The sequence below is a fragment of the Emys orbicularis genome, chromosome 2, assembly GCF_028017835.1.
Source record: "Emys orbicularis isolate rEmyOrb1 chromosome 2, rEmyOrb1.hap1, whole genome shotgun sequence".
Taxonomy (NCBI): Eukaryota; Metazoa; Chordata; order Testudines; family Emydidae; genus Emys; species Emys orbicularis.
This window is the reverse complement of record NC_088684.1, coordinates 291,113,121-291,138,580: the sequence shown is the minus strand read 5'-3', so window position 1 is coordinate 291,138,580 and position 25,460 is coordinate 291,113,121. Positions and strand designations below refer to the sequence as shown.

Sequence of the window (25,460 nt, the reverse complement as noted above, 5' to 3'; positions counted from 1 at the left end):
TTCTCTGAATTTGGTTGTCAATGATGCTGCTAGATGCTGTTTGGAGGCAAGCAGTTTCTTTGACCGGGTGCAACGTGTTTATGTGTTTTTTCTCAGGCTCAACATGCTGTTGGGAGATTCTGACTCGCCATGTGAATTCTCTAACTATGAAACCACTTAGTCAGACAAGATGGGAAAGTCATATTGATGCTTTGAAGCCTCTTCACTATGAACTTGGAAACATTTATGATGCCCTAATTGAAATTTATGATGATACTACCTTTACTGGATCATCTGGCAATACTGCACGTTCAGATGCAGAAGCTCTTGCAAACGGCCTTTCCAAGTTCAAATTTGTGACTTCACTCATTTTGTGGTATAATATCCTTTTCGACATTAACCTCACTAGTAAGCAGATTCAGGAAAAGAACTTGAATGTACATTCTGCTATTCAAAAACTGCAGCAAACTAAAAATATTCTGGAGGAATTCAGAAGTGATGAAGGGTTCGAAACAACACTGGTAGATTCTCTTGAGCTTGCTGAATCATAGAATCATAGAATATCAGGGCTGGAAGGGACCTCAGGAGGTCATCTAGTCCAACCCCCTGCTCAAAGCAGGACCAATTCCCAACTAAATCATCCCAGCCAGGGCTTTGTCAAGCCGGGCCTTAAAAACCTCCAAGGAAGGAGATTCCACCACCTCCCTAGGTAATGCATTCCAGTGCTTCACCACCCTCCTAGTGAAATAGTGTTTCCTAATATCCAACCTAGACCTCCCCCACAGCAACTTGAGACCATTGCTCCTTGTTCTGTCATCTGCCACCACTGAGAACAGCCGAGCTCCATCCTCTTTGGAACCCCCGCTCAGGTAGTTGAAAGCAGCTATCAAATCCCCCCTCATTCTTCTCTTCTGGAGACTAAACAATCCCAGTTCCCTCAGCCTCTCCTCATAAGTCATGTGCTCCAGACCCCTAATCATTTTTGTTGCCCTCCGCTGGACTTTTTCCAATTTTTCCACATCCTTCTTGTAGTGTGGGGCCCAAAACTGGACACAGTACTCCAGATGAGGCCTCACCAATGTTGAATAAAAGGGAACGATCACGTTCCTCGATCTGCTGGCAATGCCCCTACTTATACAGCCCAAAATGCCGTTAGCCTTCTTGGCAACAAGAGCACACTGTTGACTCATATCCAGCTTCTCGTCCACTGTGACCCCTAGGTCCTTTTCTGCAGAACTGCTACCTAGCCATTCGGTCCCTAGTCTGTAGCAGTGCATGGGATTCTTCCGTTCTAAGTGCAGGACTCTGCACTTGTCCTTGTTGAACCTCATCAGGTTTTTTTTGGCCCAATCTTCTAATTTGTCTAGGTCCCTCTGTATCCGATCCCTACCCTCTAGTGTATCTACCATGCCTCCCAGTTTAGTGTCACCTGCAAACTTGCTGAGAGTGCAGTCCACACCATCCTCCAGATCATTAATAAAGATATTAAACAAAACCGGCCCCAGGACCGACCCTTGGGGCACTCCGCTTGAAACCGGCTGCCAACTAGACATGGAACCATTGATCATTACCCGTTGAGCCCGACGATCTAGCCAACTTTCTATCCACCTTACAGTCCATTCATCCAGCCCATACTTCTTTAACTTGGCGGCAAGAATACTGTGGGAGACCGTATCAAAAGCTTTGCTAAAGTCAAGGAATAACACATCCACTGCTTTCCCCTCATCCACAGAGGCAGTTATCTCATCATAGAAGGCAATTAAGTTAGTCAGGCACGACTTCCCCTTGGTGAATCCATGCTGACTGTTCCTGATCACTTTCCTCTCCTCTAAGTGTTTCATAATTGATTCCTTGAGGACCTGCTCCATGATTTTTCCAGGGACTGAGGTGAGGCTGACTGGCCTGTAGTTCCCCGGATCCTCCTTCTTCCCTTTTTTAAAGATGGGCACTACATTAGCCTTTTTCCAGTCATCCGGGACCTCCCCCGATCGCCATGAGTTTTCAAAAATAATGGCTAATGGCTCTGCAATCTCATCCGCCAACTCCTTTAGCACCCTCGGATGCAGTGCATCCGGCCCCATGGACTTCTTGTGCACGTCCAGTTTTTCTAAATAGTCCCGAACCACTTCTTTCTCCACAGAGGGCTGGTCACCTTCTCCCCATACTGTGCTGCCCAGTGCAGCAGTCTGGAAGCTGACCTTGTTCGTGAAGACAGAGGCAAAAAAATCATTGAGTACATTAGCTTTTTCCACATCCTCGGTCACTAGGTTGCCTCCCTCATTCAGTAAGGGGCCCACACTTTCCTTGACTTTCTTCTTGTTGCTAACATACCTGAAGAAACCCTTCTTGTTACTCTTAACATCTCTTGCTAGCTGCAACTCCAAGTGTGATTTGGCCTTCCTGATTTCACTCCTGCATGCCTGAACAATATTTTTATACTCCTCCCTGGTCATTTGTCCAATCTTCCACTTCTTGTAAGCTTCTTTTTTGCGTTTAAGATCAGCAAGGATTTCACTGTTTAGCCAAGCTGGTCGCCTGCCATATTTACTATTCTTTCTACACATCGGGATGGTTTGTTCCTGCAACCGCAATAAGGATTCTTTAAAATACAGCCAGCTCTCCTGGACCCCTTTCCCCCACATGTTATTCTCCCAGGGGATCCTGCCCATCTGTTCCCTGAGGGAGTCAAAGTCTGCTTTTCTGAAGTCCAGGGTCCGTATTCTGCTGCTCTCCTTTCTTCCTTGTGTCAGGATCCTGAACTCGACCATCTCATGGTCACTGCCTCCCAGGTTCCCATCCACTTTTGCTTCCCCTACTAATTCTTCCCGGTTTGTGAGCAGCAGGTCAAGAAAAGCTCTGCCCCTAGTTGGTTCCTCCAGCACTTGCACCAGGAAATTGTCCCCTACACTTTCCAAAAACTTCCTGGATTGTCTGTGCACCGCTGTATTGCTCTCCCAGCAGATATCAGGGTGATTAAAGTCTCCCATGAGAACCAGGGCCTGCGATCTAGCAACTTCTGCTAGTTGCCAGAAGAAAGCCTCGTCCACCTCATCCCCCTGGTCTGGTGGTCTATAGCAGACTCCCACCACAACATCACCCTTGTTGCTCACACTTCTCAACTTTATCCAGAGACTCTCAGGTTTTTCTGCAGTTTCATACCGGAGCTCTGAGCAGTCATACTCCTCTCTTACATACAACGCAACTCCCCCACCTTTTCTGCCCTGCCTGTCCTTCCTGAACAGTTTATATCCATCCATGACAGTACTCCAGTCATGTGAGTTATCCCACCAAGTCTCTGTTATTCCAATCGCATCATAGTTCCCTGACTGTGCCAGGACGTCTCTGCCTAGCACTCCTCCTTCTTGGAACACCATCCCATGGTCGAAGAATCCAAAGCCTTCTCTCCGACACCACCTGCGTAGCCATTCGTTGACTTCCACGATTCGACGGTCTCTACCCAGGCCTTTTCCTTGCACAGGGAGGATGGACGAGAACACCACTTGCGCCTCAAACTCCTTTATCCTTCTTCCCAGAGCCACGTAGTCTGCAGTGATCCGCTCAAGGTCATTCTTGGCAGTATCATTGGTGCCCACGTGGAGAAGCAGGAAGGGGTAGTGATCCGAGGGCTTGATGAGTCTCGGCAGTCTCTCCGTCACATCGTGTATCCTAGCTCCTGGCAAGCAGCAGACCTCTCGGTTTTCCCGGTCGGGGCGGCAGATAGATGACTCAGTCACCCTGAGGAGGGAGTCCCCGACCACCACCACCCTCCTCCTCCTCTTGGGAGTGGTGGTCATGGAACCCCCATCCCTAGGACAGTGCATCTTTTGCCTTCCAATCGGTGGAGTCTCCTTCTGCTCCCTTCCCTCAGATGGGTCATCTAGTCCACTCTCCGCATTAGTACCTGTAGAGAGAACATGGAAACGATTGCTCACCTGTATCTCCATTGCTGGTCCATGGACGCTCCTCTTTCTCCTTCTGGAGGTCACATGCTGCCAAACTTCTTCACCATCTTGTCCCTGCTGCGCCTGCTCTGAATCTTCCAAACATTGTGGCTGTAGAAGCATCTCCTGATGTCTGTCCAGGAAATCTTCATTTTCCCTTATGCAACGCAGAGTCGATACTCATTTCTCCAGACCTCGAACCTTCTCTTCCAATATGGAGACCAGCTTGCACTTTGTACAGACAAAGTCGCTTCTGTCCTGTGGAAGAAAGACAAACATGGCACAACCTGTGCAGGTTACAACAGCTGATCGCTCACCTTCCATATCACCTTCCTCTTAAGAGCTTCCTCAGCTGTTGCAGGAACTACTCAGAGAAACCAGCAGATGAAAGCCTCAGTGAGCTCTCTCCAGGCGAGCTCCCAGGCAAACTCCCTCTGTTAGCCTCTGCTGTTCGCCGCTCAGCTGATTCGCTGCTGACTGCCCTTATATACCAGTCAGGCCCACCAACACAGCCCCCCTAATGCAGCACTTAGCGTACCTCCTCTCGGACAGCTCCCAGGCAAACTCCCTCCGTTAGCCTCTGCTGTTCGCCGCTCAGCTGGTTCGCTGCTGACTGCCCTTATATACCAGTCAGGCCCACCAACACAGCCCCCCTAATGCAGCACTTAGCGTACCTCCTCTCGGACAGCTCCCAGGCAAACTCCCTCTGTTAGCCTCTGCTGTTCACCACTCACCTGGTTCGCTGCTGACTGCCCTTATATACCAGTCAGGCCCACCAACACAGCCCCCCTAATGCAGCACTTAGCGTACCTCCTCTCGGACAGCTCCCAGGCAAACTCCCTCTGAAGAAATAGACTTTCCGACAGAATTTGAACCAGAGCCAGTTCGCATTCGGCAAAAGAAACAGCAGTTTTCGTATGAAGGACGAGACACACCCATTCAGAACCCAAAACAAAGGTTCAAAGTGAATTTCTACTTCACAGTCCTTGATACTGCTATTCACTCAGTTGACGAAAGATTTCAACAGATGCAGCAGCTAGAGTCAGTATTTGGCTTTCTATATGATATCCACAGCTTGCAAAAGAAAACAGCAAAACAGATAAGAGAATTTTGTATAAAACTGGAGTCGGCATTGACACATGAAAATTCAAAAGACATTGACGCTAAAGATTTGTGTAGTGAGCTTCAGGCTTTTTCAAGATGATTTAAGAAACATTCCACTCCTGAAAAAGTCCTGAAGTTTGTTTGTGAAAATAAACTCAGACAGTTTTCCAAACATTTTTATAGCTCTACACATTCTTTTAACTTTGCCAGTTTCCGTAGCTAGTGGGGGAACGTAGCTTCTCAAACTTAAAATTGATAAAAACACATCTGCGTTCAACAATGGTGCAAGAGAGACTTGTTGGACTTGCCACAATGTCAATAGAGCACGAAATAGCTGGAAAACTGGATCTAAAAGAACTAGTGACTGAATTTTCAAAACTTAAAGCAAGAAAAGTCATGTTTTAAGAGCACAGAGTGTTTTTTATTCAGAGTGTTTTGTAAATACAGGTTAAAGTTCATTGAAGAGTTTTCTTATTTCTTTCTATGTTGGATGTGGTGGTAATGGCAATTAAAGCAGGATAGCGGAATGGATGATTTTGGATTTGTAATAAAAATTATAATTAACATTTTTAATGCATTTTTATTTGAAATCGGACTGAAATGTCATCTAGCTGTCGTGTACAAATCTGAAAATTTTGTGTCTCTATTTTATCTGATCTCAGAAACATTGGTTGGACAGACAGACGGACAAACCGAATAATTAAGCTTCTGTTTAAAAAAAAAATTCTTAAAAAAAGATTAAAAAGAAAAAAGGGGCAAAATGTTTCCCAGTTTACCAAAAACCTCAGCCTAGATCTGCCCTTAGGGTTTGCGGGTGGGAGGTGCCAATTGCATGATTCGCCTAGGGCACCAGTTGCTGGCAGCTAGTCTAGGGTCGCCCCTGGACACACACCACTGGCACCTACAGGTTGGCAGGGCAAACAGATCAGCAGGAATCAATCTGACATCAGGAATCATAACATTCAAAAACCAGTAGGAGAACACTTCAACCTCTCTGGTCACTCAGTAACAGACTTAAAAGTGGCAATCTTGCAACAGAAAAGCTTCAAAAACAGACTCCAATGAGAAACTGCTGAACTTGAATTAATATGCAAACTGGATACCATCAATTTAGGCTTGAGTAGAGACTGGGAATGGCTGAGCCATTGCACACATTGAATCTATTTCCCCATGTTAAGTATCCTCACACCTTCTTGTCAAACTGTCTAAAATGGGCCATCTTGATTATCACTACAAAAGTTTTTTTTCTCCTGCTGATAATTGCTCATCTTAATTAATTAGCCTCTTAGAGTTGGTAGGGCAACTCCCACCTTTTCATGTTCTCTGTATGTATATATATCTCCTCACTATATGTTCCATTCTATGCATCCGATGAAGTGGGCTGTAGCCCACGAAAGCTTATGCTCAAATAATTGTGTTAGTCTCTAAGGTGCCACAAGTACTCCTGTTCTTTTTTCTTAGATCAGCAGTAGACACACTCATTTGCACACACATACTGTGCGCAAAAAATATATATTTTGCATACTGTGTTAAAAAAATCCCCTCCCCAAGTCCTCAAATGTGTGGCAAAGTGAACAAAAATGGATACGTGTGTGTGACTGGAATGAGCAGTGAGTTGGATTTCACACACACGTTGTGCGCACATCTTTCATCCAGCTTTCCTCCCCACCCTCCTTTCATCCAGTGACGGTGGCATCTAGCGTGTTCTCTAAATGGATCTGGGACCCACGGGAATCTTAAGGTGGCTGTACAAGGTCAGCTCTATTCTCGGAACAACGAGCAATGACCCAAGCAGATTTTTCTCTTTCAAACATCATTTGATTTTGAGCCTCTGGACATTTTAGGAACTACATTTTTCTGTCACTCTGACAGTGATGGGGTTTCTTTTGGTATCTTAATCATTTTGCAAGCGGTTCAGATGTCCAGTAAATAGCAGCTAAGGCCTCACACTGGCATTGATATGCCTGACATATCCTGAGCCATTTCAAAATAAACTGAAAATGAGATTCAATTGGATGGAAGTGATGGGAACATCTGCCGGTTTGATCTAGCACCTGCCAATATTCTCCAGCTTTTTGCTGCTCCAGAAGCCTCTGGAGCCCCATGGCATCAATGGCAAATAATGAGAACAGCAAACAGTCCCTGATGCTGAATTTTATTTTCATAAAACAGTTCAGTGGACAGTTTTGAGTAACAAATAGATTCCTTCAAATCCAAGTCTCTTTGTGGATAATTAGCCAGTTGAAAGAGGGATACATTAGTCAGATCAATTATTTGCAATAAACAGTTTGAGCAGCAATGGTGTTAACCCTGAAGACTAATGATGATGGATTGAATGACAACATTACTGTTTCACTTCTGATCATTTCAGCAGGAATACCATCTGCTCTGGAATTATAGGTGCATCTGGAGCAAAGAATATCAGCACTTCCCTCCCATAATCTGACTCTCGCTATCTGTCAATATAATCAATCTCTTCTCATCTATTTGGTCTCATATCCATTTAATCTACTCTATGTTATCTGTCTTTCCCCTGTTGGTGAAGTATCAGGTATAAGCCACTGCCAGAAGCAGGCTACTGGTGATCCAATCCAGCACAGTTCTTACTGTCTTAAAACAGCAGGAATTTGGACATTAACAAAAGCCTTCCAGTGATTTATTTGGTATTAGGTTAGATTAGGGACAGATTCTGGGTGTGCTTCTGCAGGTGCGGTAGATGACAGAAAATTCTTTCTTCTCCCTGTGAACCCACACAGGGGCAAGGTGCCGTGAAGTTATAATGCTACCAGGAATGTAGGGGGTAGTACTTGGGAGACCTGGGTTCGAGTCCCAGTGGGACTTACTGTGTGTGTCTGGGCTAAATCACTACTGCTCACTGCATCAGTCTCCATAGGCTGTGGAACATAAAGTGCTTAGCAAACATGATGTGCTCAGTGTGGTTATTAATCAAGGTAGAAATTAGGCTAGGGGGGTAACAATTCATTAATAAATTGTAAGATCAGAAGGGACCATTATGGTCACCTTGTCTGCGCCCCAATTAAAACTGAAAAGACAAAAACTAACTTCCGCCTGGCAGAGAGGCAGTTGTGCTTAATTGCTTTTTACTTTATATAAAGCAGGTCTCATCCCCGGATCCCTGTGCTTGTATGTCGTATGCCCCCCTCTCTCTCCTTCATACTTACTGTCTGTTTAGATCGTGAACTTATCAGAGCAGGCACCATGTCTCCCTACGTGTTTGTACAGCACTGGGCATAGCGGGACACTAATCCTGACTGATGCCTTTGGGTGTTACTGTAACACAAATAAATAATGTTTTATTAGACACACAAAGGAGCCACAATGTTGGGAGGCCATGGGCCCTCCTACTTCCGTGTCCACTAGGGGTCCGAGCCAATACGGGGTGCAGCTCCAGTGTAAAGAGTGTAATCTTTGCTGCTCCTTCATCACCCCTGGAGCCATTCTCCTTGCCTCAGTCTTCTGTAAGCAGAATGCCTTTGGGAACTGCTGCCCCAACATGCTGTATCTCTGCTCCCTGCTAACACTGCTGTGGCTTCAAGTGCACCATAACCCATTGGCCAGGGTGTTACATGTTCAGAGAAGGTGAGTCTGTTACAGAGCTCGGCTACAGAGATTGGGCTCTTTAGCTCAAGCTGTAGCAGCTTGTGCCTTTAGCTCGGGAGGTTCCCGAGCCAAGATGGCCGCTGTTGCACTTCAGTGGGGCTCAGACTAGGAAGGAAGCTTTCGGAGAGGAGAATGCAGAGCAGGAGTTGATTTAAAAAAATGAAAGTGTGATGGGGACTCTGAAAAAACCCGGATGGTTTGCCATTGCAGATGCAAGGCCCCAGAAAAATTCTGAGATGTAGCCAGTGGACAAAATGGCTGCCCTGGCCAAGCCTCAGAATGACTGAGTGCTGTTTGCATGAGAACCCCAGTGTTTTCAGTTCTCTTTCAAACAGGGTGACTTCAGAGCTGCATGGGATAATGCGGCATCTTACTCCACCTCTGTTGTAACTAGAGAGCACTATTCAGTTACCATTGCTGTGTTTCGCAGACATGCGACTGTAACGTGACATGCAGGTCCATCAGCAGCTCCCTGGAAAACTGATCCAACCTTGAAATCAGTTCTTTTTCAGTGGCTGGTGCCTTAGTTGCAGAAATCTTTATTTTACTGGATTCTCCAGAAGTGCAGTGACTTTCTGGGTCTTAATTTATCCGGTTACCATTGCACTCACATTGGTTTTCACAGTTCTTATGCGACAGGGCCCCCCTGGAAGCACAAAACCTTTCCTTTTAAAGGGGTAAATATTCAGTGTGACGCACTGGGATAGACTCATAGACATTAAGATCAAAAGGGATCATTATGATCATCTTGTCTGACCTACTGCATATTGCAGGCCACAGAACCTCGCCAACCCACTCCTATAATAGACTCCTAACATCTGGCTGAGTTACTGATGTCATCAAAACATGGTTGAAATACTTCAAGTTACAGCGAATCCACCATTTACACTAGTTTAAACCTGCAAGTGACCCATGCCCTATGCTGCAGAAGAAGGTGAAACCCCCCCAGGGATGTAACCACTCGCCCTCCTGTTAAGGGAAACAAGAACCGAGCATCTACAACCTTGTGCACTGGACCATATATGGGCACCAAGGAGTTGGTTCTGCAATCTACATGGTTTTAAAGTTAATTGTACACAGTGAATGCTCATAAAATCCTAATGTAGAGGGGCCAGATCCTCAGCTGGTGTAAATCATCATAAGCAATTTCTGTGGAGCTACACTGACCTATGCCAGCTGAGGATCTGATAATATGTCTATTTTCTCAGCAAAATTTAATAGCTTGCTTAACTTTAAAAGTATTTCTGTCCCTTTCTGAATGGTAAGGGTCATATTCATTCCTAGTATAAATCTAGTGAAGTCAGTGGAGTTACCCTTGGGATAAATTTGACCCTAGCAGAGTCAAATTTATATTGACTGGCAATTAGCAAATTCAATATATTGAATTATATTGACTGGCAATTAGCAAATTTATTCACAATATGTAACATTCCCAATATTAAAGGAGAAAAGTAAGATTTAGGGGATGAAATCGTTAATCTGTAATATGTATGGCCTGTTACTTGATCATTCATATAGATGACATCCAGTTATGTGAGCTGTTTTATGAATTATTGTATTAATATATACGTCTAATCAGTCCATATTCACATAGGTCTAACATTCAGACCAGTGTTAACTGGGCCACTTTTTTTGCCCCTGTAATTCTGAGTGCAAATAATTTGCATCCATTGTAATACATTTAGATGTCTAAGTACTGACTGTGTCTGTAAATCAGTTTAAATGTGTGAATCTCCTAAATTGCACGAGCAGTTATTTGTAGGCACAAATAGTGGATGCAAAAATGGAAGCCACTGTTTAAAAATCTGTCCCTAAATACCTACTGCCTGATTCTCCTCTCCCATACATCAATTTTACACTAGTGCAATCTTTAGACTTCAATGCAGTCAATTCTGATTTACAGTGGTGGGAAAGGAGAATCATACCACTTTTCATGTATGTATTAATGCAGACCATAAATCAACATATAAATGAAAAGATATAAAACAACATTAAGTACAATATGCAGGAAGAAAGAAACTGTTCCATATAAACCACTCTCAAACAGGCAATGAGAACTATGGCATAAATTGTGGAGATTATCAAACTGTGACTTGCTAGTCATTGGTTAGCAAGATGGCTGACCATATCCTTTAAATGGATATATTTAGTTTATCATTTATTAGTCGTGATAGCCTTTCAATGCCAGTTCATTTGCTGAGGTAAAAGTATTAAGGTTCTACTTTGGAAGTAAAGGTGTTTAAATACTTTATTTGCTGCCAAATATACTAGATACATTAAGGTAAAATCCCCAGGCTACACTGCTGAATGTACCATGTGTGTCTCAACATTCATAGATTTTGAAGGCCGAAAGAAACTGCCGTGATCATCCAGTCTGACCTGCATCACTCAGGCCAAATAATTCCACCCATTATTTCCTACATTAAGCCCATATTTTGTGGTTGAGTTAGAGCATATTTTATAGGAAGATACCCAATCTTGATGTAAAGACTTCAAATGTCAGAGAGCGGATGTCAATGGCATATTACTAGTCCACAGCAGCACTGCAAATGTGATGGAGTTGGCTTATCCCCAAGAAGATGAACCAAAAAAACCCCCAAACACCACCACCACAACAACAAAAGAAACAGTTTTTGGATGTTAATATTGGAAGCTGGAAAATATGCAGGGCTGCCTACCTAAAAAGAGCACCAAGATACCAAGGATTTGGAGAAACCTAGGGAGTGTGTGGTAGAGGGTTCATTTATAACATGCTATTAATGGAGTCTGGAACTATAAGAACCATGTTTCATCAAACGAATGACTTTATTCTGTAAAAACACTAGATACATGTAACAGTCCATTGGCCATGATAGATTTATTCCTTCTGTGGTTCTTCTTTAATTTCCCCATCTCAGAGCCTGAAGAAGTGTTTGCAAACAAGGAAAAGGTGCAGAAGGAGGTCAAGGCCATCCTGACAGAGAGTGCCACCTTGAGCTGTGAGGTGGCCCAGGCCAAGACTGAAGTGAAATGGTACAAGGACGGGAAACTGATCACCTCCAGCAAGAAATTTAGGGTGGAGTCTGAGGACAAATCCCGGCATCTGGTCGTGGAGCAGGTGGAAAAGAAAGATGCTGGAGAGTACAACTGTGAGGCCGCAGGCCAGAAATTGACCTTCAAGATTATCATCACAGGTGGGAGGGATTGTTTCCTTTCTACTCATGCAGTGATTTGTTGCAGTTGTTGAGTAAAGCATTCTAGAGTGAGATGCACTTCCTACATTGCTGGCATCTCAGCTCTGAGTGAAGGAGGCTTTTGAGGGAACTTTGGGTTTTGCAACAATATTGTGTATACATTTACAGAGTATGCAAGTAAAATGGGGAAGCACCTGAATCTTCTTAGTCGGTAGGTGTTTTGCAGGAATAGCGTAACATTTTACAAACTAGGTTGGAACTCTGAACTTATACTTGGTATCCATCAGTGCATCCTGGGTTCTCTGCAATGTCTTCATTTACTTTGAAAAAAATAACAGAAGGAAGAAATGTTGATCCTTTCACCTACCAAAGGGGAAGGAAAGTTTTGCAAGGAACATCTCAGCTAAATAAGCTAAAGGGAGGCTTGAGAGGATAAATTCATATTTGGATCTGAGATCGCTCCAGAGGAATCATGAGAGGTGGAGTCTGGGGATTGGGGGTGGATTATTATAAAGGAGAGGTGCTGGCAGGTCCATAGTTAAGATGGCATATGGACTTGCACTGATGGTGGAGGGGGTCAGGCAGAGGTGAGAAACATGCGGCGAAAGATGCCTCGGGGGCAGAGCTGTCAGCTTCTCCCTCTGTGGACTCTGGATGGCATCAGTGAGGAAGTTTAAGTCCTTCTAATTCCTTTTCCATGGCAGAGAGAGAGGATGTGTTTGCAAACCAGGAGAAGGCGCAGAAGGAGGTGAAGGCCGCCCTGACAGAGAGTGCCACCCTGAGCTGTGAGGTGGCGCAGGCCAAGACTGAAGTGAAATGGTACAAGGACGGGAAACTGATCACCTCCAGCAAGAAATTCAAAGTGGAGTCTGAGGGCAAATCCCGGCGTCTGGTCGTGGAGCAGATGGAGAAGAAGGACGCTGGAGAGTACACCTGTGAGGCCGCAGGCCAGAAACTGACCTTCAAGGTTCTTGTCACTGGTAGGAGAGAGTATTTTCTTTCAACTTAAGGGCTGATTTGCTGCCATTGTTGATTAAAGCATTCTAGAGTAAGATGAATTTCCTGCCCTGCTGGCACCTTGGCTCTGAGTCCAGAGGGCTTTTGGGGAGATTTTGGATTTTGCCAAAATATTGAGAATAAATTTACAGAGTAAGCAGGTAAAATGGGGAGGCGCGTGAATCTTCCTAGTCCGTGGATGTTTTGCAGCAGCAGCGTAACATTTCCCAGACAAGGTTGGGATTCTGAATGTATGTTTGGCATCCATCCTTTGAGGTTTCAAAGGGGAAGGAAATATTTGGATGGAAGATGAAATAACTGAAGGGAGCCCTGGACTGATAAATTGAGATCTGGATCTGAGGTCACTCTCTAGAGCAATCATGAGCGGTTGAATGTGGGGGTTCGGGTTGGTTTATTATGAATGAGATGCCATACAAGCTCCACAATGAAGGTTGAAATTGTCCCTGTAGTTATGTTTTTCGGGGTCAGGCAAAGTGGGAGAGACCTGAAACTAATACTGCCTCAGGAAGCATTACCTTTTCCCTGCCTTCTCCTTCTCTGTTCTCTGGATGTCACTGCATGAATGAGGGAGTTTAAGCTCTTGTAATTCCTTTTTGTGGCAGAGATGGAAGAGGTGTTTGCAAACCAGGAGAAGGTGCAGAAGGAGGTGAAGGCCGCCCTGACAGAGAGCGCCACCCTGACCTGTGAGGTGGCCCAGGCCAAGACTGAAGTGAAATGGTACAAGGACGGGAAACTGATCACCTCCAGCAAAAAATTCAAAGTGGAGTCTGAGGGCAAATCCCGGCATCTGGTCATGGAGCAAGTGGAGAAGAAAGATGCTGGAGAGTACACCTGTGAGGCCGCAGGCCAGAAACTGACCTTCAAGGTTATCGTCACAGGTGAGAGCGAATATTTTCTTTCAACTTAAGGGCTCTGAGTCCAGAGGGCTTTTCAAGAAATTATGGGTTTTGCAACAATATTGATAAAAATTTACAGAGTAAACAGGTAAAATGGGGAGGCGCCTGAATCTTCTTAGTCGGTGGGTGTTTTGCAGCAGCAGCGTAACAGTTTCCAATCTAGTTTGGGATTCTGAAAGTCTGCATGGATCCATCCGCGCCACCCTGACTTCACTTTAATGCCTTCATTTACTTAAAATATAACAGCACTCCTCAGAGGGAAGACATGTTGGTCATGTCAGCTATCCGAGAGGAAGGAAAGTTTTGCAAGGAATATCTCAGCCCAAATAAGCCAGAGGGAGGCTTGAGAGAATAAATTCACATTTGGATCTGAGATCGCTCCAGAGGAATCATGAGAGGTGGAGTCTGGGGGCGTGGGGTGGATTATTATAAAGGAGAGGTGCTGGCAGGTCTAAAGTTAAGGTTGTACATGGACTTGCACTGAGGGTGGGAGAGGTCAGACAGAGGTGGGAAACGTGAAGCAAAAAGTGTCTCAGATGCAGAGCTGTCAGCTTCTCCCTGCTTTTTCCTTCTCTGTTCTCCGGATGGCATCGCATCTGTCAGGGTGTCCTCCCCACTCTGAACTCTGGGGTACAGATGTGGGGACCCGCATGAAAGGCCCCCTAAGATTATATTCCACCAGCTTAGGTTAAAAACTTCCCCAAGGCACAAATTCCTTGTCCTTGGACGGTATCGCTGCCACCAACAAGTGAGTTAGACAAAGATTCAGGAAAAGGACCACTTGGAGTTCCTGTTTCCCCAAAATATCCCCCCAAGCCCTTCACCCCCTTTCCTGGGGAGGCTTGAGAATAATATACCAACCACATAGGTAAACAAGGTGAGAACAGACCAGACCCTTGGGTTTTTATGACACTAAAAACCCAATCAGATTCTTAAAAAAACAAAACTTTATTATAAAGAAAAAAGTAAAAGAAGCACCTCTGTAAAATCAGGATGGAAGGTAATTTCACAGGGTAATAAGATTTGAAACACAGAGGATTCCCCTCTAGGCAAAACTTTAAAGTTACAAATAAACAAAGCATAGGGAAAATTCACAAGCTAAAACAAAAGATAACATAACACATTTCCTTGCTATTATTTACAATTTGTAAACTTAGATGCTTATTTCAGATATGGCTTTAGGAGATGTATTTTTCCTGCCCTGGTCCCTCTCTGTCCCAGAGAGAACACAAAGAAAGCCCAAAAACAAAACTTTCCCCCAAAGTTTTGAAAGTATCTTCTTCCCTTATTGGTCCTTTTGGTCAGGTGCCAACCAGGTTATTTGAGCTTCTTAACCCTTTACAGGTAAAGGAGGGATTTTATGCTACCCTGAGCTGTATGTTTATGACAGCATCAGTGAGGGAGATTAAGCCCTGTAATTCCTTTCCCCCGGCAGAGATGGAAGAGGTGTTTGCAAACAAGGAGAAGGTGCAGAAGGAGGTGAAGGCCGCCCTGACAGAAAGCGCCACCCTGAGCTGTGAGGTGGCGCAGGCCAAGACTGAAGTGAAATGGTACAAGGACGGGAAACTGATTACCTCCAGCAAGAAATTCAAGGTGGAGTCTGAGGGCAAATCCCGGCATTTAGTTGTGGAGCAGGTGGAGAAGAAAGACGCTGGAGAGTACACCTGTGAGGCTGCGGGCCAGAAACTGACCTTCAAGATTGTTGTCACAGGTAAGAAACATTTTTTTTTTTTCAACATAAGGGCTCTAAGTCTAGAAGGCTTTTCAAGAAATTATGGGTTTTGCGACAATATTGATAAAATTGTCAACAAATGACAATTGATAAAATTGTCATATTGATAGACAATATTGTCTATCAGGGATGGTCTAGAGTCTATCAGCGATGGTCTAGACAGTATTTGGTCCTGCCATGCGGGCAGGGGACTGGACTCGATGACCTCTCAAGGTCCCTTCCAGTCCTAGAATCTATGAATCTATGAAAAAAATTTAGAGTAAACAGGTAAAATGGGGAGGCGCCTGAATCTTCTTAGTCGGTGGGTGTTTTGCAGAAGCAGCGTAACAGTTTCCATTCTAGTTTGGGATTCTGAAAGTCTGCATGGATCCATCCGCACCACCCTGACTTCTCTTTAATGCCTTCATTTACTTAAAAAAAATAACAGCACTCATCAGAAGGAAGAAATGTTGGTCATGTCAGCTATAAGAGGGGAAGGAAAGTTTTGCAAGGAACATCTCAGCCCAAATAAGCCAGAGGGAGGCTTGAGAGAATAAATTCACATTTGGATCTGAGATCGCTCCAGAGGAATCATGAGAGGTGGAGTCTGGGGGCGTGGGGTGGATTATTATAAAGGAGAGGTGCTGGCAGGTCCAAAGTTAAGGTTGCACATGGACTTGCACTGATGGTGGGAGGGGTCAGGCAGAGGTGGTAAATGTGAAGCAAAAAGTGTCTCAGATGCAGAGCTGTCAGCTTCTCCCTGCCTTCTCCTTCTCTGTTCTCTGGGTGGCATTGCATCAGTGAGGGAGATTAATCCCTGTAATTCCTTTTCCCCGGCAGAGATGGAAGAGGTGTTTGCAAACAAGGAGAAGGTGCAGAAGGAGGTCAAGGCTGCCCTGACAGAGAGCGCCTCCCTGAGCTGTGAGGTGGCCCAGGCCAAGACTGAAGTGAAATGGTACAAGGATGGGAAACTGATCACCTCCAGCAAGAAATTCAAGGTGGAGTCTGAGGGCAAATCCCGGCGTCTGGTCGTGGAGCAGGTGGAGAAGAAAGACACTGGAGAGTACACCTGTGAGGCCGCAGGCCAGAAACTGACCTTCAAGGTTCTTGTCACTGGTAGGAGAGAGTATTTTCTTTCAACTGAAGGGCTGATTTGCTGCCATTGTTGATTAAAGCATTGTAGAGTAAGCTGAATTTCCTGCCCTGCTGGCACCTCGGTTCTGAGTCCAGAGGGCTTTTGGGTTTTGCCACAATCTTGTGAATACATGTACAGAGTAAATAGGTAAAATGGGGAGGCGCCTGAATCTTCCTAGTCGGTGGGTGTTTTGCAGCAGCAGCATAACATTTCCCAGACAAGGTTGGGATTCTGAATGTCTGTTTGGCATCCATCTGAGCCACCCTGGCTTCTCCTTAATGCCACTGTTTCACTCCTAAGGACATGTCAGGGTTTGATTCACCGGTGCCCTGTCCCTTTAAAGATTGATGGTCTGCCCAGGTGTTCAAAGGGGACAGCTCTGATTGCAGCAGTCAAATTTGGTGTGAAAGGACTGAGTGGCAGTGAGCCTTGTGCAAGCTGGGTTTGTTTGTCTTTGGATTCTGTGTTTAATAAACCCCCAGATTTGAAGCTGTCCCTGGCCTGGGAGTGGAACCTTTTGTGAGCCAGTCTCAGGGACAGTTTTAAATCTGGATTTTCATTAAGCTGGGTATCCAAAAACAACACAACTTGCACAAGCCCCATTGCTGCTGAGTCCTTTCAGAGAACACACAAGTCTGCTGCTGCAACCAGCGCCATCATCACCTGAAAACCCATCTGCAGACCTTTCATTCTTAAAGGGACAGGGCACAGGTAAATCAAACCCTGCTATTCCCTTATGAGTCTTCTTCTTAGCGTATGCACAACATGCCCCATGTGGCATGTGACCAGGGTTCATAACCGAATTTGGTCCTCTGGTTGGATCATTAGCTTCCCCAGCTTGGGCCAGGTACTGACAGGGAGTGTGACATGAATTCTGATTCATGCCCCTCTCCTTATGAGCGATACACAGTCATTTACTTCTAAAAACTAACAGTGCTGCTTAAAGGGAAAGAAGATTGACGTCCATTTAGATTTCTAAGGGGAAGGAAAGGTTTGTAAGGAAGATGTTGGTGAAAAACCTAAAGGAAGTCCTGTGCCGATAAATTGAGATCTGGATCTGAGGTCACTCTCCAGAGCACTGATGAGAGTTTGAATCTGGGGGTTCGGGTTGGTTTATTATGAAGGAGACGCCCTACAGGCTCCATAGTTAAGGTTGAAATTGTGCTTGTAGTTATATCGTTCAGGGTCTGGCAACGTGGTGGAGACTTGCAGAAAGCAGCCTAAGGAAGCAGAGCTGTCAGCTTCTCCCTGCCTTCCCTTCTCTGTTCTCTGGGTGGCATCGCATCAGTGAGGGAGATTAAGCCTTTGTAATTCCTTTTCCTCTGCAGAGATGGAAGAGGTGTTTGCAAACAAGGAGACAGTGCAGAAGGAGGTGAAGGCCGTCCTGACAGAGAGCACCACCTTGAGATGTGAGGTGGCCCAGGCCAAGACTGAAGTGAAATGGTACAAGGATGGGAAACTGATCACCTCCAGCAAGAAATTCAAGGTGGAGTCTGAGGGCAAATCCCGGCATCTAGTTGTGGAGCAGGTGGAGAAGAAAGATGCTGGAGAGTACACCTGTGAGGCTGCGGGCCAGAAACTGACCTTCAAGATTGTTGTCACAGGTAAGAAACAATATTTTCTTTCAACTGTTTGCTACTGTTGTTGGTTTAAGTATTGTAGAATGAAGTGCATATCCTTCACTGGAGGCATCTCGGCTCAGATATTTCGTATTGAGTGATACACAACCAATGACTTTTTAAAACCAACAGTGCTTCTTAAAGGAAAAGAAGATAGTCGTCCATTCAGGTTTACAATCGGAAGGAAGGGTTTGTAAGGAAGATGTTGGTGAAAAAACTAAAGGGAGTCCTGTGCTGGTAAATTCAGATCTGGATCTGAGGTCACTCTCCAGAGCAGTGATGAGAGTTTGAATGTGGGGGTTCAGGTTGGTTTATTATGAAGGAGACGCCCTACAGGCTCCATAGGTAAAGTTGAAATTGTACTTGTAGTTATATCATTCAGGGTCTGGCAACGTGGTGGAGACTTGCAGAAAGCAGCCTAAGGAAACAGAACTGTCAGCTTCTCCCTGCCTTCGCCTTCTCTGTTCTCTGGGTGGCATCGCATCAGTGGGGAAGTTTAAGCCCTTGTATTTCCTTTTCCCCGGCAGAGATGGAAGAGGTGTTTGCAAACAAGGAGAAGGCGCAAAAGGAGGTGAAGGCCGTCCTGACAGAGAGCGCCACCCTGAGCTGTGAGGTGGCCCAGGCCAAGACTGAAGTGAAATGGTACAAGGACGGGAAATTGATCACCTCCAGCAAGAAATTCAAGGTGGAGTCTGAGGGCAAATCTCGGCGTCTGGTTGTGGAGCAGGTGGAGAAGAAAGACGCTGGAGAGTACACCTGTGAGGCCGCAGGCCAGAAACTGACCTTCAAGGTTCTTGTCACTGGTAGGAGAGAGTATTTTCTTTCATCTTAAGGGCTGATTTGCTGCCATTGTTGATTGAAGCATTCTAGAGTAAGCTGAATTTCCTGGCTTGCTGGCACTTCAGCTCTGAGTCCAGAGGGCTTTTGGGAGATTTTGGGTTTTGCCACAATGTTGAGAATAAATTTTCGGAGTACGCAGGTAAAATGGGAAAGCGCCTGAATCTTCTTAGTCATGGTGTTTTGCAGCAGCAGCATAACATTTTCCAGACGAGATTGGGATTTTGAACGTCTCATGGCATCCATACGAGCCACCCTGTCTTTTCCCTAATGCCATTGTAGTACTCCTAAGGGAATGATCGCTCCCTAGAGCAATCATGAGATGTTGAATGTGGGGATTTGGGTTTGTTGATTTAGGAAGGAGATGCCATACAAGCTCCATAGTTAAGGTTGAAATTTCAGGCAAAGTGGGTGAGACATACAGCTAATACTGCCTCAGGAAGCAGAGCTGTCAGTTTCTCCGCACCTTCGCCTTTAATAGTCCCTGGATGGCATTGTATCGACGACAGTGTTTATCCTGTAATTCCTTTTCCCTCGGCAGAGCCCGAAGAAGTGTTTGCAAACAAGGCGAAGGTGCAGAAGCAGGTGAAGGCCGCCCTGACAGAGAGCGCCACCCTGAGCCTTGAGGTGGCCCAGGAAAAGTCTGAAGTGAAATGGTACAAGGACGGGAAACTGATCACCTCCAGCAAGAAATTCAAAGTGGACTGTGAGGGCAAATCCCGGCGTCTGGTCGTGAAGCAGCTTGAGAAGAAGGACGCTGGAGAGTACACCTGTGAGGCCGCAGGCCAGAAACTGACCTTTAAAATTATCATCACAGGTGAGAGAAAGAGGTGTTTACATTGGTATTCTCTTTGTGACCTCCATTTTGATTTTCACCTTCAAATATTTTGAGTTAATTTGAACGATATAATATTATTTGCTGTTTTATTCTGAAGACTTGAACTGAAGACAGATGGGGCCCAATCCCTAACTAGTGTAAATGAGCAGTGCTTTCTTGACCTTAGTGTGGCGATGCTGGTTTATACCAGCTGAGGATCTGGTCTATTAGGGGGAATTTCAATGAGTGGAGTTATTTTGTGAACGGACACCGGGGTACAAACAAGGACTGCATTTGGAGGGGAGGCCCAAATAATAACCATGGGGTGTGAATCAGCTTTCACTTATACTGAATTTACACCATTGTAACTCCACTGATTTCAAAGGAGTTATTCCTGATGTGCAGACATATGTGAGAGAAAAATCAGACCCTCATTTTATGAAAACATGAAGTTTCATGTTCTTGGATTTTGAGATCATCCGACAATAGAGACATTGTCTGATTTGGAAGGGATAACTGCATGCCTAAGTAATAAGTGCAGTTATCACAATGGTGGCTAGGTGTGAGTCTAACTGATTCATGGCATTCAGAAATGCCGATGTGTGAGCAGCAGTGTTCTCAAGTTAGATGCACATTTGATCAAGCCCATTGTATCTATATAACGTTCACCACGTCATTCGTTGTGTCGGTGATCAAACCTAAGACCTCCTCAGCTAAATGAATGAGCCTCTACTGTTCAGCTAAAAGGCACATCTGTCTTAGTCAAGGCTATAGCAGGCTAATCAATCTCTAGCTGGCCTAGCCACCACTAGAGGGGGACAAAGTGCCATTCTGAGCTGGCAGGGGTTACATATACAAGGCACTGTATTTCTTCTGGATGCTGGAGCATCAGCAACACCTGATTGGTGGAAGGAGAAGTGTTGCATCTGGGGCTTGAATTTAACGAAATGTGGCCCATTTCAAAATTGCATGAAATGTGACACAGCTCAGCTAATGAACTTTACATTGTGTTGGGAATATTTTGTGCAGCTCTAACTGTACATTCAGTTTTTAAATCGCTTCTCCCCCTTGCAGAACCTGAAGAGGTGTTTGCAAACCAGGAGAAGGTGCAGAAGGAGGTGAAGGCCGCCCTGACAGAGAGCGCCACCCTGAGCTGTGAGGTGACCCAGGCCAAGACTGAAGTGAAGTGGTACAAGGACGGGAAACTGATCACCTCCAGCAAGAAATTCAAAGTGGAGTCTGAGGATAAATCCCGGCATCTGGTCGTGGAGCAGGTGGAGAAGAAAGATGCTGGAGAGTACACCTGTGAGGCCGCAGGCCAGAAACTGACTTTCAAGGTTATTGTCACAGGTGAGAGAGACGCTTACTTTGATTTGTTATTTTATTGTCCACTCTTCCGGGAGCGTTTCTTTGTGAGTGATGGGATGTTAAATAAGCAATATATGATCCTCTAGCACTCAGCTACGGCAGAGTGCAACTAGGCCTTCTGGGTGGGTGTAACTTCAAGCTCATTTGTAGTCCCACTGTCTTCAATGGGATTATGCCTCTGCTTTAAAGTTATGCATGTCCTAGAATCCTTGAATATCAGGTCCTGCAGTAGCTTGCTGAATGGTGGTCTTGGTGAAATACAAATTCTATGAGATTTGGCGTTTGGGTTCAGATGAACATCCACGTAGCTCAGAAGCTCCTCTGAACGTAAGAGGATTTATTTGAGTCTCTTTCTGCTATTTAGTCATGTTAAAATCTCACAAAAACAGGCTCTCTCACAACACTTCTGGTGCTTCCTGCTTTTGGCAAGGTCAGCAGTACAGTGAGAATAGGCCATCTCATTGCGCTCTGGTAATTTTCGATCTATTTGCTGTCTGAACCAGAAAGTGAAAAGTTGCCTGTGGTTTTTTTTCTTTAAATAACAAAAAGTGGACAGAAAAGGTTGTGTTGGTGTTTGGGGCAAAGTTTCTGTTCCTTTTTTATTTCTCTGAATTGATTTAACGAGCACTATATTCTGCCACCATAGTTCCCAAACTTGCCAAACATTTTCTGTGCATTGTAGGGGCTTATTGGATCTTATCCTCACTTCTTGTATCATACCTGTATTCTAGCTTGTAAGTGACTGGAATAGTCCTGGGAGTAAGTCAGGGCCAAATTTGGGTTATCATCTTGTGTTTATGGCATTCCACTCTTTTGCCATGAAAATGATGGTAATGATTGTAACATTGTTTCAGCCTTCTGACTTGGCTGCAGGGTTAAGTAGGAGGTGCAGGTGGAGGGTGTGAGATCACAGGTCACTTTTTTATTTTAGATAAGGAAATCTTTGGTGATTAGTGAAGGTGGGAGAGGGAAATTATGACAGATTATAAATACGAGACTGAGAGGCAGAAATTGGCCAAGAATAAACAAGAGCTCATGTTAGCCTCCTGTGGTGGAGCATAGTTTTTTGGGTTTTGTTTTTGTTTTAAAGCCAGGAGCTAATTGGTGTTTCCTACTGCACACAACAATGCAATACTTCCAGCAAGAGGCATTGATTGTTTGCATCTATGTACACGAGAGAGCTCCATAGCTTTAGCCCAAAGGTTTTTCTCAAGATGATGGATGATGAAGTGCATCTGGCTGAAATACCAGAGTTTGCATGAGTACATACTGTAACCTTGGATGAAAGCCTAAGGATTTTCCGCTACTCAGGGCTTCTGGCATAAGGCTGAGACATGATAGGTTTGTTTGTGTAAATGGGTCTGGTGGTTAGCATAAGGGATTCCGACGTGCTAGGCTCCGCTCTGCTTTGCTGCTCTCTTGCTGCATGACTGTGGGCCAGTTACTTAACCTGTATGTAACTGAGTTTAATCCAGCTGGAAATGGGCATGTTGATACTTTCCTACATCACAGGGTCATTGTGAGAATTAATTGGTGTGTGTGAAGGGTTCTGAAATCCTCACATGAAGGGTGCTGTTTACCTACAAAGGTTCCTCTAAATGTTCTCTGCTTGCTGCTAGGAAGGATGGTGCAGGGGCTAAAATGCAAGCCTGGGACTTGGGCAAACCAGGGTCAGCTCTGCCATGTGAGGCTAAATACATAAAAGATTGTGAGCTGCTCGGCCACTGTAGTACTGGGGGCCAGATAAGTAGCTTAGGTACATTATTAACATGTCTTACAAGCACAAATTAGTTGAGTCTCTGCACACCTCTGTGAGATAGGTGGTATTATCTGTATTTTACAGATGGGGAAACTGAAGCACAGAGAGAATAATGATGTGCTTCTGCTCCCATTGAAATCAATGGGAGATTTGCCATATACTTCAATGGCAACAGGTTTGGCGTCCAAAGTGACTTGCCCAAGGTCACAAGGAAATCTGTGGTCGAGTCTCCTGACTCCTCCGCCTGTGCCTTAACCCGAAGATCGTCCTTCTGCCTCATCTCTCGGCATTAATTTGTGGTGACATTCAAGTGAATTCACCAGAGAGAATTTGTGAGAGCAAGTGCCATGCCACTCAGGCAGACCGAATCAACTGAAACCTGCAACTGGGAAGAACTCCATCACCTAAAATTGAACTCCATACATCTGGGGCAGGGCCTGTCTCTTTGTTCTTTGCTTGTACAGCCCCTAGCACAGTGGCGTCCTAGTCTAGGACTGGGACTCCTAGGCTGTACGACAAAGGTGCCCAACCTGCAGGCCACACACGGCCCACCAGAGCATTTCATAAGGCCCACGGCCTGCTTCAACACAATATACTAATTGCTGATTCATTAGCATTTTGTTATCATGTTTACAACATTTTAGTTTACACAAGTGTGTAAATAGACAGTGTTGTACATCGAAACAGCCTATCTAAATACATATGGAACAAGCTGAACTTAAAATATAAATCAATACAGGTGCCTTTAAATCCTATTAAAATATGTAGAATCTGTTTGGCCCACACAAGGTTGTGCTTAGGTTTTAGGTGGCCCTCCTGTGTAGCAAGGTTCGGTACCACTGCTCTATGATAACACAAATAATAATGATCTGGAATGAAATGAATTGTACATATTAGCGGCGATGTTGGGTTTGTATTAGCACATAAAATCCTCTCCCAAGAGTCAGAAGACAGGGTCCAATGGGGACGAATTGGCCCAGAGGGATACAGTTGTTCTTCCCTCAGGGTCTTTGCAGAGAAATGAGCATACCCATAGGTGTGACACAAAGAGCCTTGTGGCTCTTCTTTCTTGCAGAGGGTCCAGAACACATCAGCCATCCTTTACCCGCACTGGAAAATCACTCTGTGCCTAACCTTTCAGGCCAGATGCTTATCAAACGCACAGTGAACTTAGAGGGCTCTAATTCCAAGGAGGAGCACTTGTCATTTTGATTTGCAGCTGCCGTGGGAAGCTCTGCATGCATCACATATGACAGGATTATATCCCATCCATTCTAGGAGCTATGGAAAGAACCATCTAAATAATTGACAGGCCTGGCCTCACAATGGTGAACAGCACTGGATATCACCGTGGCCCAAGCTCTGCGAAACTAGGTGGTTTCACATAACAGGCATTTCTGTGAATATTTCTCATGGTTTCAGTCTGGATAGGTCTGCCTCATCCCTTTTCCACCTGTGTTTTGCCTTGAGCTTTGGGTTTGAAGCAACTCGATATTTAAAAGTGCAGCTTGCTTAAACCCACCATATTTCGCTTGATTTCCCACTGAAAACATAAAACCATGTGAATTTGGGTGCAAAGCTACAAAGCAGCCCAGGCTTATCCAAAACTGCGTCCAGCTTTGCTGAAAAGTTTTGTAAATCTCAGCGAACCTTTAGATGAATCTGGATGGAATTTCAAGGTTATCACAAAACCTGAAGCTTGAGTTCTGGTCCAAGGCCCATTAAAGTCCATAGAAAGAATCCCATTAACTTCAGTGGACTTTGGATCAGGTTCAGGCATGTGGTTTGAGATTTCCTTGTGATCTTTTTACAGAGCTGTGATGGCAGGTCTATTGCAATTGCCAGACTGGATCAGACCAATGGTCCATCTAGTCCAGTATCTGGTCTTCTGCAGTGGCCAGTACCAGCTGCTTCAGAGGATGGTGCACTTTGACCTGTGGGCAATTATGGACTAGCCTGGCCATTGGGGAAGTCTCTTCCTGACCCCAATTAGTTAGAAGTTGGCTTGCATGAGCGTTCATGGCCCTTCCAAAGTTTTTTTTTTTTTTTTTTTTTTTTAAGTTCCAGCATCCTCCTGGGATTGGATCTTGAATGAGTGATCACCTTTATTGCTTCACTCTGGAGATGGTGTGAAACTGCAAAATCTGTCTCTGGATCTGTGTTAAAGTGCAAACTTTCACAAAATTCAAGGAAGTTTTGAATCTGGAGTTCCAATGACATGAAATTTTGGATTCTGATCTAAAATTCCCCCAAATTCAAGGGGATGTGGATCCAATATCCTGGTTCAGACCTATTGTTCTTTCGATTGTAGCTCTCCTGGTACTGTGGCAGAGTTTAGATACTAAAGGAGAGATCTGAGCCAGGTTTTAGATTTTTATATTTTGACAGGATGGATAGTTCTCCCCCAAGCAGCTTTGGCTAAGGGTAGGTTCTGTCATTTAAAAGATCCAAGGTCAGAGTTCTGTCCAGCTTTTCTATTAAAT

At 44.8% G+C, this 25,460-nt stretch overlaps 1 protein-coding gene across 1 annotated transcript in view; it reads left to right on the top strand.

The window, feature by feature from the left end:
• The window catches only part of OBSCN (obscurin, cytoskeletal calmodulin and titin-interacting RhoGEF), a 277,319-nt gene that overhangs the window by 30,605 nt on the left and 221,254 nt on the right, over positions 1-25,460 (top strand). The window contains exons 8-16 of the mRNA XM_065399153.1: positions 11,543-11,818; positions 12,523-12,798; positions 13,438-13,713; positions 15,167-15,442; positions 16,283-16,558; positions 17,906-18,181; positions 18,724-18,999; positions 19,575-19,850; positions 20,925-21,200. Coding sequence (XP_065255225.1) covers positions 11,543-11,818; positions 12,523-12,798; positions 13,438-13,713; positions 15,167-15,442; positions 16,283-16,558; positions 17,906-18,181; positions 18,724-18,999; positions 19,575-19,850; positions 20,925-21,200 — 2,484 coding nt within the window. The remainder of the gene's footprint in view (positions 1-11,542; positions 11,819-12,522; positions 12,799-13,437; positions 13,714-15,166; positions 15,443-16,282; positions 16,559-17,905; positions 18,182-18,723; positions 19,000-19,574; positions 19,851-20,924; positions 21,201-25,460) is intronic.